Source organism: Patiria miniata, unplaced genomic scaffold (genome assembly GCF_015706575.1).
Source record: "Patiria miniata isolate m_02_andy unplaced genomic scaffold, ASM1570657v1 HiC_scaffold_1, whole genome shotgun sequence".
Lineage (NCBI taxonomy): Eukaryota > Metazoa > Echinodermata > Asteroidea > Valvatida > Asterinidae > Patiria > Patiria miniata.
The window spans coordinates 961,377-981,376 of NW_024037047.1; the positions used below are offsets into that span (position 1 = coordinate 961,377).

The 20,000-nt window shown below is 42.4% G+C and overlaps 1 protein-coding gene across 1 annotated transcript in view; it reads right to left on the bottom strand.

Moving 5' to 3' along the window:
- Positions 1–13,178: 13,178 nt before the first annotated feature.
- Positions 13,179–20,000, bottom strand: part of LOC119735015 (mediator of RNA polymerase II transcription subunit 25-like) — a 46,732-nt gene continuing 39,910 nt past the window's right edge. Inside the window, 4 exon segments of the mRNA XM_038208733.1 lie at positions 13,179–13,916; positions 15,648–15,809; positions 17,683–17,862; positions 18,277–18,555. Of these exon segments, the coding sequence (XP_038064661.1) occupies positions 13,611–13,916; positions 15,648–15,809; positions 17,683–17,862; positions 18,277–18,555 (927 nt within the window). The 3' untranslated portion in view covers positions 13,179–13,610.

Here is a 20,000-nt window from a genome sequence, read left to right on the forward strand (position 1 = left end):
GCATACGGTTTTGAGAAACGACGGCCAATTACGTTACCTGTGCATTCATTTACGCAAGCATGCCTTTTCGCGCAGAGTTCTGACATACAATTTCGTGAATGTGCAATATAAAGTACGTTTTTCTCATTCAAATAGCAGATTGCATCATATAGCATTAAGCTAAAAGTGAAATAGAATGCCAATGTTTGAAATCGCCCTCTAAAAGCGAAAAGGAAGCCTTGTAAACGAGTCTGCATGAGCATAAGCGAAATGTGCTGCTCAATCACTTAATTGATTGAATGGAAATGAAATCGAATGCTCTGATAGCGAAAATGCACGAAACGCGTGTTCAGAGCGATTATCAAATTCAGACGAAAATGAATGACCGATTTTCGGATGTTAATGAACATTTTAGGAAAGTGGCTGGGAAAACCTATATATATACCATGAACAGCCCCCTAACGTCATCTGGTGTGTCCAGCCTCCCCCTTTCGCCCCCAAATTTCCACAAGTGGGACCAGAAGGACTATCAAAATACATGTATTAGCGCATAGCCAGCACTTCTCCAATTCATTAATTGTTTAGTCTTTGCAATTTGCAATCTTTCTCCTTTTTTACACAAATTTTCATAATTCAAAAAGTATATTTACAATGTGTGTTTCTATCATAAAAAAAATCGGTCTTGTGTTTCCATCACACATCTCTAAAAAATAAATCCTACTATTCAGGCCACCTTGGTAACATGCACTGCGTTTATATATAAACATGTATGTTTACCATAAACGCCTGCGTGTTACCAAGGTAGCGTGAAAAGGCCTAAGCCTACACAAATTCAACCCTGCACGCCGTCCTTTTTTCTCGTAACCATAACTGTAAACCATTTCACAAAATTGTTTGTCTGGAGTTTCTGAATCTTTAATAGCCTATACAAAATTTATTTTTAGCTGTACCACCCGGATCGTGAATTAAGTGCTGTCAAACCAAAAGGACAAGTTTGCTTTATTGTTAAACCTAAACTGCGAGGGGAATTTCAGGCGACGACTTTCTTTGATCTCACTTGGTTATGATGGATTGCTTTTCTTCCGTAAAAGTAGTCATTGCCGTGGGAAGTTTTCAGATTCGCATTCACGCGTGTGAATGATAATCCTCCCAATACACGAACGTGACCCTTCAATAAAGCGGGTTCCATGCGTGGGGGCAAGCATTGGGCCGTATTATTTTTGGTTGTTGGTGACAACAACAATTAGGCTAAGAAACCTGGATGCGAGTTATGATGTGATTCATTGCTGCAAAACCATACGGCCCTATTTGGTAAAATGCTATGTATCACGAATCAAAGAACATTTTTTGAGAAAAAGGAGACTTTTAAATTTGAGCATTTGTCGTTTGCATAATTATTGCATGTATGGAAGACCGACTTTTTTAATGACTTGACAACCACAATTTTTCTGTTGTAAATTTTCTATATTTGTCTTTTTATTATTTTGATTGTTATTTTTTTTTAAAGTAAGTAAAGTCTGTCACGAGCCAATGTGGCCCATCAGGCCGGCGTTTATCTCCGGTTTCGGTAGCATGAAATGACTGGGAATATTTCTAATCCCCCTGGACGGGATGCTAGTCCATCGCAGGTTACTACTCCCCAGCTAATGCCGGTACCCATTGACTCCTGGGTGGAGAGAGGCAAGTGGGGATGAAGTGGCTTGCCCAAGGACGCAACAAAGGTTACGTAGTCCGAAGTGCCATTGGTCCGACGTCCCATTGGTCCGGGCCGACGGTCCCATTGGTCCGGGCCGACGGTCCCATTGGTCCGATGCAATAATACTGTGTAGTTACACTGGTTCAAGTTGGCTGAACCTAACCCTAGCCCTAACCCTATGGGGCGTCATTCCATGACCGCAAACAAATGCATTGAATTCTTGACGGATATCGGAAGATACCATACCCCAAATAATAATACACCAGTCATGCCAGTAGTAATTTCCATTTTATTTGAACATTCCCTAGGCCACAGATTAATTTTTAATAAATCTTTCTCGGTCCAAAAAATGCAACATTTGTTTTCATCATATCAAAGACCAGATTATGATGTCATTCATGGTCGTCGCGAGTGGAAGGGGGGCATGGGGGCGCTTGCCCCCTTCCCCCGACAAGCAAAAAAACAGAGAAGACAAAAAAAGGAGAAAAAAGGGAGGGGGAAAAAGAAGACAAAGAGGCGCGCAATCGGCATATTGTTAATTTAATGGGTTAGGAGGGGGGGGGGGCAAAATGTCCCTGCCCACCCTCGAAAATATGATCAATCGGGAAAATGCTGGACAATTTTTTGTATAGGGATTTTCGGAGAAATTGTGCTTTGCCCCGCTCTAGAAAAAATCCTGGCGACGCCCATGATGTCATTGTCAGGATCGGTGTACGTTCAATTCACTCAACCGCACTGGGATTTTTTCAAAAGGCGCATGCGTATACCAGTACACTACGATTTCCTGTAGAGACGATGGAGAATGTTTTTCAGCACACGAAGTACGGCAGCGAGTCTTTATTTTTCCCAAACGACATCCGCTTCCCATTGGTCCATTACATGCATATGTAATGCCTTGTTCTCTACAACACAAACCGAGGACAGGCTTTACGTCTTGCGAAAAACGTTCTTTCCTAAGTTATTTAAAAGGTAAAATGAGAAGAAGTGAAAAATGTTCACTGATATTCGAACTCGGATCACTTTCAACCAGTCCATGAATCAGGTGCCAATCGTCGGTGATTTGATAACCATTAAATATTCCTTGTTATTTAATCTCAAAAACCCTGGACATCATGAATATGCATAACACAGAGAGCGCCCTCTTTTGATATTATCCGATCTCGTTTGGGGAAAACAATTTCGCGGCCCGGCGATGTCTAGATACGAAGAAATAGAAACTAGAGATTCGCGTTTGTTGTTACAAACGCAGAGTGGTCGGGTAGACAAGTATTTTATGAAACAAATGTCCAGGTAAGTTATGAATATTTGTATGTAAAAACAAAGGATCACTAAATTAAATCCTTCCCAGGACAATCAATTATTTTGTTTAAAAAATGCATCTTTAACGGTATAGACATTCTATGTACACATACAAGTTATTTCTGGCTTGATAACGTCATTAGTCAAAAACGGGAAGTGAATACTGATTTAATTCGGAGTGGATGTTCATTGTGCAGTTAAATAACGTATGAAAATTTGGAAAATATAAATGTATGTATTCATAACACCGAACTTCCGGTTTGATGACGTCACAGTTTTTGGAAGCAAAAGGTGGACATTGTAATGGTATCGTTATTTGGGCTAAGATATACGACATGGATCAAATGATAGAATTAAATTTAAACTAGAGCTTCGCGTTTGTTGAGTTACAAACGCAGAGTGGTCGGGCGGACAGCCTTTTCATTTTACACTGCCCATGCAGTTATACATGTTTTTGTAAAACAAACGATCACGAAAGTAAATCCCTTCCGGTTCAATCAATTATTGTTACAAAAATGTATCTTTAACGGTTTGATAAATTTCAGTAAACCTTCCGTGTGCGCAAAAAAAGTTATTTCTGGTTTGATGACGTCATTAGAGATGACAGCATTAGAGATCCAAAGGTGAACATTGTAATGGATATCATTATTTCCACTACGAAGATATGACAGGGATCAAATGATAGAATAAAATAAAAAATATGATACTTTTCAAATTCTCATAGAAGTAACTTCCGGTCTGATGACGTCATAAATTTGAAACCTTGCCAAGTTATCTGTGGTTAATCAGAGAATATCAAGGGGGCGACTTGGTAACATTTAGAGGGATGGATTTAAAATTAAAGAATGCAAACTCTATTTTATGTGCCGCTAGGGGCGCGCCCTTTCGGATGATGACGTCATTACACTGTTTTTTGGTGTCCGACATTCCTCACTTAACACTTTCATAATTTATAAGTGTGTAGTAAAATGCTCCCGCCTTTGAGTTATATTCGGTTTTCATTTCACTTCCGGTAACACCGGAAGTGAAGGTCAAGCAATGCTCCCGCCTTTGAGTTATATTCGGTTTTCATTTCACTTCCGGTAACACCGGAAGTGAAGGTCAAGCAAAATTTGTGTCCGGGGGCAAGAAATGTTTCGCACGGCATGGTCTACAACATCACGAAAAAACGAACACGATACTCCATTTAGTTCGTAAGATATAGCGCAAACTATTTCGTCAAAATTTGCCCTTAGATCGCTTGTAATTTGATACCTGATAACGTCATGATAACGTAACATCTTCGTTACATGGTACATGTTCACACCGTTTGGAATAAAGGTTGCTTATTTTTGGTTTCAGGCTAAAGTCTTCATTTTGAACGCACAAAAAATGCTCACCAATCAATCATGGTCTATCTGATTACAAGGTTGAAAAATAATTGATTACTTTGTTCAAGAGTTATAGGTGAAAGAATATCGTCATATTTCCAAGGAAAATTGCTTGAAATTTGACACCCGATGACGTCATCATGACGTCAGAGTAATATGCACCACTAGGGATGAAGGCCGATATATGTGGAAAGTTACAAGTTCATACCATATACCGTTTAGGAGAAAACCCGCGGAGAAGTATTGTCCCAAAAAAAGAGAAAGATTTATCAGAACAATAAGAGAGAGAGAGGTCGGGTTGTGCCCGACCACTCAACAAGAGCGACTGTGCACAGTAAGCTCTGATGGTGCAGCCAGAAGTCTTTTATGACAGTCTTGCATGAAACCGATCAAAATTATCCCTGCCACAGCTTAAAAATACCACGTGACTATAACATTACTGCACATATTTTTTCTCCTTTTACAAACTTTCATAAACATCTTTCCGAATTGTTATAAACAATTTTTGTTAAATATTGAATTGATTTTGATTGCTTTTTTTTTTTTTTTTTTAAATAAGGGTAGTTATATTTTGTGGTAAACGTATGGGCCCTTCTTTGTCAAGAGGCTAGGCCCATTGTTGCCATTGTGTTAATAGCAAAAGACTTATTCTGAACATCGTGTTGGTGGTGTTTTAGAGATCACAAAGAAAGGCCTGTATCATTTGCATATATGGCTGAATGTCAGAGAAACTGTGGTCCATACCTAGACCAAATGTTGGCCGAAGAGAAAAATTTCGTAACCTTTTTCGTTTTTTTTGTGGAAGACAAGAACGTATCCAAAGGGACATTTTTTGTTATAAAACTAGCTCACCATGTGCAGTAAATCACGTTCTTTTAGTTTGGTATCATAATTATTTAACTGTCCAACACAAATTTAGACAACTCTATGAATTTACGTTTATGAGCTGCACATTGCCCCAAGGAAACTACAGGAAGTAATAAATATTTACTGCAGAAATATTTTGAACTTTGCATGTACATGTACCCCACTTGTTTTGGTCTAAAAATTTATGGTCAGGCAGTGATGTGGAATCTACGCGTAGAATTCGGTCTGAAAGCAGAATCGCATAGTCGGAGGAATGGACTTTTTTTGTTATTTTGTCTTTGTTACATTCAGGATAAGGCTTCCTTTTATATACCTCGTATTTCCAACAATCCAGGGGCCTTGTAAAGGTGCAAGAGTCATGCACGAGAAAACATCTATCATAACTCGGTTGGTTTTCGAAACAGGTGATATTGCCAAAGAATTCTTTTTTAATACGTGTAAAAAAACTTACAACAATATTCAGTTGTCTGATGGCTTGTCGTGCACGTCGAATAGCCGATACAGCTTGCTTTCCTTATTGTCAACAGTGCTCAATTACGCTTTACATTAGTACTACCCATTGTACTTTATCCACAACTTTCAGTTTCGAAAAAAACACCTAACAGGAAAACTTTCCCAAGACTTAGAAAATATAGGAAGGGAAATAAAACTCGCTGATCGGGGTTTTGAGTACAAGGTCTTCTTTATAATCACGAATCCTCCGCAATAGATTTTGTTTCCTCTTCGTTCTTCTCCGTAAGTCCTGTTATTATTCCCATGCTATTTTGCCTTTGAGAAAGATCATGCTGCTACTGATACCACCGAAAAGTCAAGTAAGTTTGACTTTAAACCACGCCCACTGCATACGGAGCGAAGCATAAAGTGGCGTGGCGGTTTAGCCAATGGGCGCTAGTGATAGTGATACGCGCGCGTGTACGACGCAGTCACTTATATTTACCAACCCGGTGTCAAATGAAAATCGGACTCATTTTCCCTATTATTGGTTAATCCCTCTCACGTGACAAGTCACTCTCCAATATATAGGCATATGAATAGGCCTATTGTCAACTTATGCATGCGCAGTACTACCAACGAGTCCATATTCCACGGAGTCGGATATTCACGCTACACCGGTTCGTTTTATAAAACGTCATACACGTGCGCGCACCACTGATAACTAGCGCCAAAGATATAGAATAAAAAGAGCGCCCATTGTACGATCGAGTTGCGTTATTTTCCGGTTCCAATGGTTCCAATGGTTCCAACGCTTCTTATGCCAGTGGGCGTGGTTTAAACTGAAAAGGTGTCACACTTCGAGCCGAATGGACCGATCCAGTAAGCACCGCCCCATGGTATTCTGACCAATCACAGCCGTGATTTATGTCCGACATGCGTGCACAAAAGTCCGACATGCGTGCACGCGCGTATGATGCGCGCGGCAGGAAAATGCAGTGTGGCATTGGAGAAGAGCACGTGTTAATTTGCCCAGTGCGCAGTGGGAGGGGCTTACTGGATCGGTCCATTGGGCACTAACCCGCTGGTTTACTAAACTTGTTACAGTCGTTTGTTTTGAAATCAGGCTTGAACAGAATGCCAAGGGGCCGGGTAACACATGGAACTTGGAACCGGAAGCAAATAATCAACTGTAGAGACTTACTTCTGAATACATACAGTTCCCAACTAAATACAGCAGTCTGGGGGAAAGTTGCTCCAAGATTTGTTATCGTACCTTTTATGATGCTTGACCAAAACGCAAGTCTCCTGTGACAAATCCTGCATTTGAAAAAAAACCCAGACGACTCAGATCAAGTCTATCGTTTTCCAGTTCTATAAAACCTCGATGGTTGCTGGCCGAATCAACATATGGGTGTTGTGACTCGGACTCGAAAAAAGGCAAACATGTCGCGTTTTATCGGTCTGTGCTTTTTGGTAGCAGGAGCTTTGCTACTTTATTGTGCACCACCATGCCACTGTAAGACGTGCCACTGCAAGGTGGGTAAGACTAGGTGTAGCAATTCGAAATGGTACACTTGTGTCTCCAGTTCCTACCTCAGCGCAAAATCCAAGGGTACAGATCAATGCAGCAACAACCACAAGACATGCTACTACAAGTGTTCAGATGAACACACATGTTTACCCGAAGGTTTCCTGACCAACAACTGCCAGTGTGATGGTACTGGAGTCGCTGCGGTAAATGTAGATGCATGGTGTTACGATCCACAGGACAATGACAAGATTCGACAGTGTTTGTGGTACGAGGAGTGTCTGGAAAGGGCACGACCGTGTAAGAACACTAGATACGACTACGCTATTGCATACGGCAAACATTTCTGCGAACTGTTCGCCGAGAAAAAACAGACGTTCAACCAGGAGACCGCCAAGTGGATCGATGCGGTTCGCGTGTGTCTGCAGGTGGCTTTGGTCCCGCTCTTGCGTCCCTGGAACAGCCCCACCTGTAAGCAGATCAGAGACATCGGCTTTGCTTCTCACACCGGTTGCTATACGGAACCCGCCCCTGATGCTCCGGGGATTTGCAGCCTAAGCTGCACGCAGAAATCGAAAGTGATCTGGACCATTAAGAGAAGTCTCCGCACCGACACACTTGAAACTCTCAAAGGCATGTTCCAAACATTGTTAAAGTGTGGGGAGAGGTTTCTAAAAAATGAACTCATCAAAATGATAAAACTCACAGTTCGGTTCGTCGGCGACTGTCTCCGACCGCTTATAGAACTATATAGAGAGATAATCGAAACAATTGCACAGATACAAGGCTGGTATAACCGCGCCCTGGACTGGTTCCCAATTTTCTTCAATGCGTCGGAAACCGTGAACGCTGGATCTGGACCGGTGGAAATCAACATCCTGATCACAGATATTGTGTCTCTCAACCTCACTCAAGCACCAGACGCACAAGCTGTCAATCTGGACACAATGGTCAGTGAGCTGGTCAATGCGGTGGAGAGCGATACTATAGACGACCTGCAGCTAACTGGAAGTTGCACCGTCCCCATCGTCTCAATAACCGACTGCGAGGATCTACAGTGCAGCAATCACGGATCAGACACATCAGGCACTCCTAATGTGTAATTACAAGTATGTCTTTGGGGGCTTAAAGGGTATATTCCCACCGTGTCCAAAAGGGCCGGTACATTTCGTATCGATACGCTATAGCATAAAGTTCAGGCAATCTGCCAGATTTAATTTTCAAGCAAACATAATGGCATGTAGGGAACACGAAGTTTCACTGTTTGCCTGTATATATAAATACGTAATTGTTTCGTATCATATCCTGAATATTCTTTTATTACAACAAAAATGTTCATCTGATGAGTTAGCTGTCACGGTAGCTACGAAAGCTCGTGCCATAATTTTGATAGCTTAAGTTTGATTTTATAGCTGGTCATTAAGTGCTACCTTCTGTGGGATTTAACAACATTGGATTTCACAAAACCCTGATAGCTTCGAAATCTTTGATGCATTACGTTTATCGTGTAGCTTTCTTTTATTTTAACTAGTGATACCCAGACCTTAATACGAGTACACTTGATAAAAGTAACTTGCTTATTTTCAATTTGTAACGCTTATCTGAACAGTTTTGCACCACTTAAGAAAAGGACCCACAGTGAAAATGTATTATATTAAGTTTGTTTCTTTTTCTTCTTATTGTTAAATCTTATATTCGCCAATTCTCCTTATGAATAATAAACTCAAGGTCAAGGTGTTAATAGTTTTGGGATGATGAGTTGTATATTTAATGCTTAAATAATTACACAGGGTGAGCCAAAAAGAAAATGACCGAATTAGAAAAAAAAACCAATTATTTTAAAAATATGTGGCTGGCTCCATTTAATAAAAAAAATTACATTGGTATAAAGTACATGTAACAAATAAAGTGCATGTAACATACGTAGCATAATTATGTGGAGTACATGTGTGGAGTGTCGTGGCCTCATGGTCTGAAGCAATTGAATTCGTGGTCTGCAGGTAATTCTGCAGGTTGTGGGTTCGAGTCCAGCTTGGGGATGTGGTGCTTGTGCCCTTGGGCAAGGCACTTTGTCACTCATTGCTTCTCCCCACCCAGGAGTAAATGGGTACCTGTGAGGGCAGAGTTGATATTTGTGGTTGATTTATTAGCTGCCTTGCGCCGAAATGGCAGCATCGAGCTGTATATTCCCCAGTGGAGCTGAGATGGTATTTGGAGTGTTTCATTGGCCCAACGAGCAAAACAAATCGAGACAACTCTATGTATTTACGTTTATGAGCTGCACATTTGCCCAAAGGAAACTACAGGAATTCATAATTAGGCGAGAAATATTTACTGCAGAACTTTGCATGTACATATACCCTACTTGTGTTGCTATAAAATTTATGGTCGGGCAGTGATGTGGAATCTACGCATAGAATTCGGTCTGAAAGGAGAATCGCATAGTCGGAGGAATGGACTTGTTTTGTTATTTTGTCTTTGTTACATTCAGGATAAGGCTTCCTTTTATATACCTCGTATTTCCAACAATCCAGGGGCCTTGTAAAGGTGCAAGAGTCATGCACGAGCGAGCATCAATCACAACTCAGTTGGTTTATGAAATGGGGATATTGCGAAAGAATTTGGGGTTTCTTTATCCCTTTCACTACCACGGGCTCCTTTTAAGGTACAAAGTGCGACGACACTTCCTTTTTTGGCACCAAGCCATTTTGCATTTTGCGCATACGTGAATAGTACCCCCCTCTCGACGAAATATCTATCTGGCATTATATGCGTTATAACTAAACTACATGTAGGAATGTCAGACAAGTCGACCGTTGAGACAAGTCGACCGTTGAGACAACTCGACTCGGGACAACTCGACCGTTGAGACAGCTCGACTTAATGGAATGTATACACGTGGAGCGGAAAAAGTTGCAAAAATCTGTGGCAGGACCAGTCCCGGGCGCGGCGCGGGCATACTCGATGCACAGAGGGCGATCCGATCCGGTGGCCGTCGCGTTGGGCCGGCGCGCCCTGCCCGCGAGGATCGGGCCCTGCCCGGCACGCGGGCACAACCGGCGCGCCAAGTGGGCGCACATGCCAGGCAAAAACAATCACGCTGCGCTATATGATCGGCTCTGTTATATGCAACAAAAAAACCCTCATGTGTCATCACTCCCAAACGAAGATTAGCCGCCGTCAAAAATCCCCGGTACTATCCCCAAAACTAGGCCCAAAAACATGCGAGGCGACTTGTCTCAACGGTCGACTTGTCTTTCCATTTATCGCACATACGGTCGAGTTGTCTCAACGGTCGAGTTGTCTCAACGGTCGACTTGTCCCGAGTAGTTGTCTCAACGGTCGACTTGTCTGACCCCCACATGTAGACTCCATGGTTTACTATTTGCACCGCTAGCGACGCAAAGGGCGGAAGAGTCAGGGTGCAGGCCAGTAAATCGGTCCGAAATTGCCTACGCCGGCCAAATCACGATTTGCATGCCCTCAAATTCTCCGGTATTAGATCATTTTGAAGGCCGTGAACTTGATGATTTGTAAAAAAAAAAAAAAGAAGGTTGGAAGCCTTGCAGAGTATTGCAAGCTCGTATTTCTGTGAAATGTGGATGATGATTAGGCCCTAAAATTACTCTATTTTGCAATAGAGCGCAGGCGTCCATTTTCAAAATGGCGATGCGCTTCAGGACTGCTTTTAGGAGTGATCATCTTTTTAGTAGATGGAATTTCTCCCAAAGGTCATTGGTTAACCCCCAGAAACTTAACGGAAAATGAAAGATGATGAAATAAGCCTTAATTTGATGCATGTCCTGAACTGTTCAGGGCATGCATCAAAATTAAGGCTTATTTCAGAACACCTCAGAGAGTTGTGAGTATTTTTAATGTTTTGGAAGTGCCACTAAGGTGTATGGCAGTCTATTTACTGGTCTGAACCCATCGGAAGTTTAATCCAGCTGTGGCAAGGATGATTTTTTTGTAGTCGCCGGTTCGCCCCCCGCCCAACCCCCCCCCCCCCCCAAAAAGTTGCTTGTTTGGTTTCTACGCTCGAATCTTTCTCCCCATATCTAAACCTAGAGACTCTAGAGCCCGAACAAAGCAGCGGTGAAAATAGTTTAGTATGATAAATCAGACGTTCCGCAGCCGTGGCTTTGCCAACTGAATGTCTGATCCTCAGACTACCCACGGCTAGTCTATGTAATAGACACATGGTCTACTAATATGAGTAATTATGCAAGACAACCACATCTTGACCTCTAGATTTTGGCCAATCAGCGGGCACTTTCTATATCGGGTCTTCGGCCATTCACCGTTGTCGCGTCATAGACATGGATAAAAAAAAATAGAGCTTCGCGTTTGTTGTTACAAACGCAGAGTGGTCAGTTTCATCAGACACTGTCCAGGTAAGTTATGAATATGCTTATGTCAGAAAAAAAGGATCAAGAACTTTAACATTCCCAGTACCAATTATTTGTACAAAACAAAAGCGTCTTTAAGGGTATGATAAATTTCAGTAAACATTTAGGTACACGTACAAGTTATTTCCGGCTTGATGACGTCTTCAGTCAAAAAAGGGAAGGGAGGACACTTATTTATCATTAAGTAAAAATAACGGATGGGAATATGGAAATTAGGTGTATGTAATAATAACACCCAACTTCCGGTTTGATGACGTCACAATATTTGGAAGCAAAAGGTCAATATTAAGTGTAACAGATGTCATATTTTGGGCAAAAAACAAAGTCATGAGACAGGGATCATAATGATGATCCCTGTTTGGGAATCTGTGTCGATTTTGTTCAGCAGGAAAGTGAACCAACTGCATTTTTGCACCACAACTTCAAGACAATGGTGCCCCATGATGCGTGACCCTGGAATGTAACCCAAGGTATCATTGAAAAGCGCACAGCTTCAGCTTTAAGATGATACCATGCTTCTTGCTTGTACACAAATAGTCTGGCCATAATAACCCTTTCAAGTTGGGTTACCTTTTTTTGAGACACCCTGTATAAGAGAAGGATTTCTTAAATTCGCATCTGAATTCAAGTGAACATTCCAATTCAACTGGCAGTTGAACTGGAAATGGCAAGTTGTTTTCCACTGGTTTTGAACCAGGTTAACAACTAAAACTTGTTCAAAGCCAGGACATTTTACCTGGTACATTTGTAATACAGTTGAGGACCAGTTGAACTGGTTTCAACTGGACATTTTACCTGGGGAGAATCTTCATTTCTCATTCTTCATGAATTTAATATTTTTTTATTTAAAAAAATGCCCCCCCCCCTAAAAAAAGATGGGGATAAAACTACAACTGGTTTAATACTTTCCAATTAGGTTGACATTCCAATTTCGACTCAAATTAGTGAAATTGCAAAATAAAAGTGACAATGTAATGCAGAATAATTTTGTTTCGAGATTGAGAGAAAACAAACACCTTTTATTGACAATAAGGTCGGCAATAATACATTAAAGATCAGGTTTATCTGACAGATCTGGAAAATAAAAATATTTCCAGAAAACTTTATATTTAAAAATAACAGAAAACAGACACTCAAAACAAACACAGGTAAGGGTGCGTGTGTGGTCTGATTATATCCAAACTTATATGAAATTATCCCCCCCCCCCAAAAAAAAATAATAAGGCCAAAAAAAAAAATACTCCGTCTCTGGTCAGCGCGCGCGTCGATTTTAATCATGCGCGTCAACCTTTTTTTTTGTTCAAATTAACACGGAAGCTACAACAGCGCCCTCCATTGCCGCGCCTCCTCACATTTTTGTACCAAGGAGCACCAAGGAATGGGGAAATTGCACCAAGGCAAATGATAAACTGCACCAAGGCAAATTATGGAGGACACCAATGTATAATGAGGACACAAAAAAGCAAAATAGTACCCACCTTGTCTGTACAATACAAGCTTGAAAAAAAAAAAGCCACCAATAAAACCCCCCAAAACGCGTTGCCGCATCAATTACGGAACTTCGGTCTGACCAGAGACCGACTATTTTTTTGGGGGGCCCAATAATAAAAAACATAATTCATTCATTGATATTTTGATAAGTTGAATTTGCCCAAATTACAAAGGCAATCAAAGGGCACTTCTATTTATCGTACGAAAATGTGGCATCAATAACTCATGTTACTATGTAGAAAAACATGGACACAAATGGTATTGTTTTAAACACAAACTATAAAACAACCTGCTTGAAAAATAGCTGAGGTGGTATGGAAATGGCAGGACAATAGAAGTGACGATGATCATTGAGCTTTTCATAGTGTTCTCAATGCAAGATGCAACAAACAATTCAATTTACATTTCTAGATCTTATAATAGGTATACTGTATGCAAATTGTAGACTTACAATGAAGTTCCACAATATATGCAAATATGTAATCTAAATATGCATAATTTATGCACATATATTAAATTTATATACATTCAGAAACTCATTTCAGCAGGTCAAAGAGTGAGAGTTCGTCTCCAATGCCTGATATCCCAGGCTGCCCCTGGGCCGGTTGCCGTGACAACTGTTGCTGGGGAACCTGTGCTTGCTGCTGCTGCTGCTGCTGCTGTTGCTGTTGCTGCATCATGATTGGCTGCTGTGGTTGCTGGAGGCGGAACTGTTGCTGTTGATTGACAGCGGGCTGCTGCTGCTGCTGCTGCTGCTGCTGTTGTTGCTGCCACTGCAGTTGCTGTTGCTGCTGCTGCTGTTGAGTTTGACCCTGTGCTGGCAAGCCCGGCTGGACAGTTCCCTGAACAAAGAAATGAAGGAAATCAGTTGATGTTGGACTAGTCTTGGTCCTGAGATTTTGAATTGAGTTTAGATTAGATTAGATTTCTTTATTGTCATGCTCAAAATTACATGGAACTTCATTTCCCAGTGTACAATTAAAAATATGTGTACATCCAATAATTAAAAAAATACATAAAACAAGACCAAAATATATCATAACATGTACATATACAAAACACAGTTACTACTATACAATCATAACAACTCTAGGAGCAGTAAAGTAGGATTTCGGGCTGTGGGGTGATTAGGGAAGGAAATGAGGACAAATAGGACGGGACAGGATGGAAACAGCTGGGTCTGGCAATGTGCAAAATGTATAGGGCAGGGTATGATTGAGGGGTAGAGGGGGGTGAGAAGGGAAAAGGGGAGGAGAGCATGGAAAGAGAGGGTAGGATAAGGGAAACATTGGAACAGGGTAGGGTAGTGTAGGGAGGGGCAGGGCTGAGTAGAGTTGGGTATGGAATAACTGAGTTATAAAACACAGCTAAAGAGCAACTTATCTAGAACATTTGAATGAAATAAAAACCACAAGCGTAGGGATAAAAACTATCTGGTGAATGTTGAGTTAAAAATCTGAATATAGCCCATAGCGCGGTTCTTGTGTCTTTACGCAAAACACTTCAATTTCTTAGAGTCAACAATAAAATAGTAACATCAGAGGGCAGTATTAACTGGCGAAGTCGTGACGTCACTCAGAGAGCAATTTGGTGCAACCGTGGTTGCATGTTTACAGCCACTGCAACGGCCCAGAGAACACCGTTGTTTGGCTATAGCTGTTGTGAATCCGTTTCATAATTGGCCTGATTCTCCTCTTTGAAGCGAAATAAGCACAACTGTGTTTGTAATTCGCTCGTACCCCCCGCCCTGCAAACAGGACGCTGGGATACTCTGATGAGCTTCACAGAATCTTGTGAAGGAAGTGGCCTATGACCTATGTATAAAAGCATCTGGCTGCAGCTGTTCAAGACCGCATTTAGACAATGTGCGCAAATATTAATGCTATCCGAAAACCTCCTATAGAATTGCGCACATTCAATACCGGATGTGATTTCTGTTTCATTGCGGACCATGTGGACAAAATTTTGCGCGTCGCATAATGCAATCCGACCGTTCATGATTCGAAACGGAGCCTGAGCGAGTGACAGAAAATGTAAATTTACAACACAGATAAGTTTTACAGAATTTCCTACATTATTACGCTTTTCAACGAGAAATAAAACATCTCTAAACTGGAATAAAAGAGTAATGAATCAGTCTTAACGGCCGTTTCAAACCTTGCTGAGTCATAACCTTGATGACGCGTAGGTCACTGGTTAGCAAAATCCAACCAATCAGAGCGTGAATTCATCAGAGTATCCCAGCGTCCTGTTTGCAGGGCGGGGGGTACGAGCGAATGTTTGTAACTGGTGTGGTGACAATCTGCTGAAAGGCAGTGAACCATTTTCAGGTACTAATTTGTGAACATGTTCTATAAACGTAGGATGTAAAACTGCCGTCTGTGATCCCGTGTGTAAACGTACGCGTAATGCGCGTGAACGTGCGTGACCCGTTGTTAAGGAAGTGCGCCTGACTGTGGGAGGTGTCGTCACTCGTTCTTGGCCCATTGCTTGCATAATGAGTTGTGTGTGTCCCATCTCGGGCCATTGGCTTATTAACTCACATGGATATATAGAGGGCACTATTGTCTTACCGGGGGCTGGTTCATGAGAAGATGTCGGAGCTGAGGATTATTGGTCGGCAACTGCTGGCTCTGAGCGGGCGTCGGCCCCCCTGTACCACCTGCCTGGCCAGGTGCCGGCAGCTGAGGGCGCTGTTGCTGCTGCTGCTGGGGTTGGACTGGTGGTGGTGGTTGCTGCTGCTGCTGCTGCTGTTGCTGCTGTAACCTTCAATGTTGTAAAAAAATGGAAACAGATTTACAGGGCACGCTTATACACTCTGATACATACTTATTTATAATGAAGTGAATTAACTGCAATCAGAAACATTTCTATTAATAAAACCAAGTAAAAAAATTACTATTTTTTTTTAGTATGCCCAACTACGAACCGAGAAATAACGGACTACTTTGAAAAGGATGCCTAACTAGAAACTGAGACAAAATGGACTATTTTGAAAGGATGCCCAACTAGGAACTGGGTACCCGAGTACCCGGCGCTGATGTCAGGAAGCCCTTCCAAATTATGGGATCGGGAACCCATAACCAACTTAAAGGGACACTGGGTCCTGGAACAGCCCAATTGGGCTACACAACGCGCTTTGAACGAGATGATGATAATCGGAAATAACTTTTAAAAATAGGATATAAACATCCACACAACTATCCTTTCAAAACTGGGCGTTTTTGTGTTATTCCTGTATTATGCGTGCGAGAACGAATTTCGGGGTCCACTTTTGCGACCCCATAAATTCGAGCTGTTTGGATGCTAGTTGTGATTTCATTCGTACGCGTAAAGCGTTCGCCTTTTGCGGACGTTGAAGAAACCACAATTTTTTGCATTGCTGATTGGTCACCGCGTGCTGTTCCCAAGACACACAACGTGTATAGCGTACATGAGAACGACATGAAAAACGTATTTGTACTCCGTCATGTCCGATGTAAACAAGCTTGTTTTTTTTCGTCTTTTCTCGGGAACGGTAAGACATTAGGTTGGTTTCCTTTCAACCAGATGTTTGAAATAGGCTAAGTAAACAATCCAAAACATAACAGTTTCGGGGATTTCAGGACCTAGTGCCCCTTTAACGTAACTTCTCAGATTGGTGGGGAATATTCAAAATGAAAACCAGGCTACTGGAACACCAAAACAGATTTCACATCGATGTCCATTTTAATGCGCAACATACGACAAGTAGCAGTTTGCACCGTTAAGCTTTAAAGCCCTTCAGACAACTTCTGGGATTGGAATTGTGGGGTTGGGTTTCTTTTAGGGGTACCAAAGCACCTCTATTTGATTCCAATTAGGTACCCTTAAACCACTGCTATGACATCACACTATTGTTAAAAGTGTGAATTCGGATCTACGAATCTCTTACACTGGTCACAAAGTGTGGATTCGGAACGACGAATCTTTAGTAAAGTGTGGATTCAGAATTACGAATCCACACTTTGAACACGTCGGACAGTTGCTCTCCATAATGAGCAAGAATAGGACCGTCTGCGTGAAAATTTGTTTTCCGAAAATTACCAATGCATCTTCACTGTCAGATTTTCCGCTTTCACTGCAAAATCTACTTTTAGTCAGAAAGAAATCGTCGTCTGAACTATCCATTTTGACGTAAGGAGCCCGTGTGTTGATACACATGCTAAACACGTCAGGAAACAATGTTGCAACCTGACGCCACTTCCGCACTTGTGTACAACGTCTATGGAGAGTCATTTCAAGTACTTCCCAACAATTTTGGGAACATTTATCAGTCCCAGATTCATGTCTTATCACCATTTTTGCAATAAACGGCCTTCATTGAGATGATATATGAAGAAAAAAGTGGCGTCAGGTTGCAGCATTCTTTCCAATACCTCTGTTGACGCTTCGCGCCTCGTGAATTCTTAAATTACGAATCCACACTTTCTTGTGTATTCTCCTTAACAGCTCGCACACTACCCATAAATGCACGCCACTACGCCCAACTATCATTTCATAGCTTGGCTGGCGCAGTGAACAAGTTGCGGTCCAAAGGTCTGAATTCTAGTTCGATTTGAGACAAAACTGTCTGTTATCAAGACAAACCTACCTCTGTTGCTGCTGCTGCTGCTGCTGCAGTTGTTGTTGCTGCTGTTGTTGTTGCTGCTGCTGAAGTTGTTGCTGCTGCAACTGCGCCTGTTGTTGCTGCAACTTCTGAGCCAACTGCAGTTGCTGTTGCTTCTTGAGTTGCTGCAGTTCCCGGTTTTTAGCCATTTCCATGAAACGCTGCACCAACAGATCAAATATGGAACAGTCTTTTATAAAATAAAATCTTTATCAAAAGAATGCGAGGGTCCTATGGGTACAGTGTTCGACTCACGTGCCGTAATACGTGGGTTCGAACCGTGATGGGGAGCACAGTGCCTGTGTTCTTGGGCAAGACACTTTACTACAATTGCCTCTCTCCACCCAGGTGTATAAATGGGTACCTGTGAAGGTAGAGACCAGAATGCACTATCTCGAGCTGCTGCAGAAAAATAGTCTCATGGTCTGATGAACGGGGCAACAATAGTGAAGCGCTTTGAGACCTTTGGTATAAAGCGCTCTACAAGCACCATATTGATATTTTTATTAAACTAATCACGATTGGTGTAATATCGGAAGAAATAAAACCATGAAGAGTTTTTTTTTTTAACTAACCTGCTGCTGCGCTCGCTGCTGCTGCTGCACGGCAGCTGCGGAATTGCCTTGCATTGCAGCATTCCCATTACCGCCAGCACCCCCTCCGGAACTCAACCCAGCTGCGGTTGAGGGAACACTAGACATGCCCATCGTTGAGATGTTGGTAGAGCCGGGCATACTGCCAGGCATTGTGGGTAGTCCACCCTGTTGTTGTTGTTGTTGTTGTTGCTGTTGTTGTTGGTTTACTGGGGTCGGGAACTGTCTGGCTTGAAGCTGGCCTCCTGGGCCCATGGCCTGCTATGGAGACAATACAATCATATTTTGAATTGTGCCCTCTCGTGACATCACATGAAATCAGGATTCGGAACCCGATTCTCATGGGACTCGCTTGCACCCATTCACGGATTCACAACGCATGGGGGCGGTATTCACTGAAATTTCCAAAAATGTGTCACTTAACACATCTTTGGAAATGACCTTCTTTGACTGTTTTCTTTAAAAGGGACAGCATGCCAGAAGGAACAATTTCACAGGGTGCCATTACTATCTTTCAACCTAGTAAGCTTTTTCACATTGATTTGGTCGGTTATGTTTTGGAAAGCTGCAAATGGTGCACTCTACCTTTAACCTAGTCCGCCCTAACTGTTACAATTGTAATTTGGGTTTTAAATACTGCATTCACATCCTTTGGTTTAGCTTGACTCAGAAACAACAGTGTGAAACACACTTAACACTACAGGTTTTTTTTACTTTGCAACGTATTAAAGACAGCAAAAACAAGACAGTCCGATTTTTTGTGTGTTGAGCAATCAGGCTCGGTTCAAGGCAAGATAATTTGGGAGGCTAATCATCCTTACTCGCAGCTGGTATGCTGAATTGCGAAGGACGCGGCTACAACGTGGTCAGGCCGCTGGCACGTAAAGGCGCCTCTGGCTGCCGGCCACGTCGACCCATATAAGACCACGGAGCACAGCCTGAGATCGAAAGTGCTTGATTTTTCCGGAGGGAGGAAAACCGGAGGGCCCGGAGAAAAACCCTCGCGGCACAAGAGAGAACCAACGCACAACTCTACTCACATGCGATCCGCGGCCAGGATTCGAACCGTGGTCACCTTGGTGAGAGGCAAGCGCTTTACGCACAAGCCACCCATTTCTCACATGAAAGAAACAATATTTTGACAATGAAAAGAGTGCCTTTAGCAGATTTGTAGGACTCATGACTCGGACTTGAGTCCTGCTCGAGTCCCATTTTCCGTGACTTGGACTTGATGTTTGGTGACTCAAATACAAGTCTTGCATTAAGTTCATGTCCGCACGAGTATCCTGGGCTACGGCTAGGTCCACCGTCAGCATGTGACGATGTAGTTTTAATTGTCAAAGACCTAGCCAGTAGCCCTTGACAAGAGATTTAGATGTGGCTTAGGTATCGCTCTATGTTCTTGTGAGTGCTGCGGCCTCGTGGTCTGGAGCATTGAATTCGTGGTCTGCAGGTAATTCTGCAGGTTGTGGGTTCAAGTCCAGCCTGGGGCTATGGTGTGTGTGCCCTTGGGCAAGGCACTTTGTCACGCATTGCTTCTCCCCACCCAGGAGTAAATGGGTACCTGTGATCGTAGAGATGGTTACTTGTGATTGGTTTTAGCTTCTTTGTGCCGAAATGGCAGCATGGGGCTGTATGGGCTCCGTGCGCCAACAAAAGAGGGCGCGTTTTTACCACTTTTGAGAGCTCCGTGGACGGGATCACAC